Source organism: Barbus barbus (assembly GCF_936440315.1).
Source record: "Barbus barbus genome assembly, chromosome: 3".
Lineage (NCBI taxonomy): Eukaryota > Metazoa > Chordata > Actinopteri > Cypriniformes > Cyprinidae > Barbus > Barbus barbus.
In genome coordinates, this window is record NC_136731.1 from 32394376 (window position 1) to 32396670 (window position 2295).

General features: G+C 37.3%; 1 protein-coding gene across 1 annotated transcript; it reads right to left on the bottom strand.

Annotated features, from left to right (window-relative positions):
• Positions 1-1412: 1412 nt before the first annotated feature.
• On the bottom strand, positions 1413-2048 carry LOC306858731 (heat shock protein 30-like; the record flags this gene model as incomplete). The annotated part of the gene is made up of 1 exon (XM_079399412.1): positions 1413-2048. The coding sequence occupies one exon, from the start codon at positions 2046-2048 to the stop codon at positions 1413-1415; it is 636 nt and encodes a 211-aa protein (XP_079255538.1).
• Positions 2049-2295: the final 247 nt, after the last annotated feature.

Here is a 2295-nt window from a genome sequence, read left to right on the forward strand (position 1 = left end):
GAAAATACAATTATTAAACATTATATATATGCTCGAGAACAAAACATTTATAGCTGCCTATAAATACCTTACGACATCTCTTGAGTGCATGAATGTTTATATAAAACTAATTGTATTAGTAGACTTAGGTAAGGTCGGTAGAATGTTCACATACTTGCAAATAATCCTATACTCAGTTTGTCTGTTGAGGAACCACCAAAATAAAGTGTTAGCATACAGTATATTCAGCAGACACACTAATACTCTCATGACTGCTAGTTGACATGTAGTTGCAGAGTTACTTATCAAGTTTATCAAACTGATATTACAATAGAAATGGTTCAAAGCAAATGTGTCATATTACACATTCATCTGATCAGATATCTGATCTTATGGCTGTTTGAGAATAATATGTATATATATATTATTGTTATTATTATTATTACTTATAAGTGGTCTTTGTCTGCTTTAAGTAAAGTAACATAAGTAACGTGGCAAATATGAGACTTATAATACATTATAACTATGAGAAATATAATCCATTGTAATTTAAACAGATGGATCGTATTCATTGTGTTATAAATCATCATACTCTTAAAAGCTATAACCACAAATAAGTAACTATTATAATACATTAAAACTGTTCCTATGAATATTCTTGAGATGATATAACATATTATAAAGTTATTTATAATGCATGATATCATCGGAACTCGATTGTCTTTTGAACCACAATATTAGAAAAGAACTGACCCCGGCAACATTCAACAGGCGATCACTTACTTTAGCTGGGCAAGAAACGCCACAAAGTATCTACAATAAGAAAAAAAAGCACTGACTAACAATAGCTTAAAAATAAATAGGTAGGTTTATCACATAATGTCAGTTAGTACAATGGGATGAATAAATCTCAATCATGTGTCTATAGCGCCATCATTTGTATTGGAAGACTGATTGTACTTCTCTTTTGAAACTTATTCTCTACTTTTCTGCTTTAATTTCGTTAGATAAATGCTTTTAGAACTTGCATGCCCTCATGGATCTGGATTGCACACCTTAATGGAAGTTGCTTTATTTATTTCTTTCTTTAGCCTAAGTTGATAACAGTAATAGAGAAGTCTCATATTTACTAAACTGATCTAAAAACAATACCACAAACCATCACCTCATTCACTAAGCATTAGTTCTAACAACATTTTTGAATCAATCAATCATCAAGAATGTCACTGAAAATAAGGATTTGTAAAGCCCATTTCAAAACCTTAGTCTTAGTCAAGAAGACATGAAGAAGTTGTGCATGAAGTCATATACCAATTAATATCTTTATTAAAACCTTTTTAGAACAAATAATTTACAGTCACAGGAAGCACATCCACTGGATTCATGAAAAACAATTGTACAATACATAACAGGCCATCAGTCAGTTTTTTTTTTTAGTTTGATTTCTTAGCCCCATCCTCCTTGTTGTTCGTGCTGTCCTTGTTGATGGGGAAATCCAGGGATGTTCTAAAGCGAATGGGAATGATATGCTCCTCTGAGGACTCATCTTTGGATTCTGGTGACTCAATATGCAGAAGTCCATCTTCTCTAAGTGAGCAGGTCAAAGAAGTTGGATCCAGGTGGTCAGGAAGCTGCACAGCTTGGACAAATCCTTGTGGCTGGGCTTCTGCGACGTGAGCGGTGCTGGTAGATGATGAAGAAGCGTCTGTCTGGGCCTGCTTGCCGGCCATCACCTCCAGACGTCTTCCAGATACTGTAACGGTGACGTCCTCTGGAGAGAAGCCTTGAGTGTCCAGAGTAAGGGACGCGTCTCTGTGTTTGTTCTGCTCTGTGTTGGTGCTGAAGAGCCTGGAGAAGGACCTCTGACCGTCTAGACACTGGAAGAACTCGTCAGTGAGTTCATTCAGCAAGCTGTCTCTGATCTCATTCTTTAGGCTCTGCATTATTTGGGCTCTACGGTGGAGGAAATCCTCTCTGAAGCTGGAAAGAGCCACACTGCGCCTGGGCCACAAAAAGTGGGAGTTTGCAAAGAAAGGGTCGTCCATGAAGAGGCTCTCGACAGAAGACATTTCTCTCGTCTGTTTGTCTAGGCGGTGATGTCTTGAGGGCTTGTCTGTGCTCTCAGAAGAGTGACCTGCTAGCTTCAGGTCCCTCCAGTTTATATATTTCTCCAACAGGCGTCTAGAACCTCCCACCACTGGTCTTTTTACACCAGTGAGGTCATGAGTAAGAATTTGAAGCTACAAGTAAACAGAAAGTCCAAGACGTTCATATGGCTATAATAAGTTTATAGTTGAAATTTGAGTTATGGGTCGG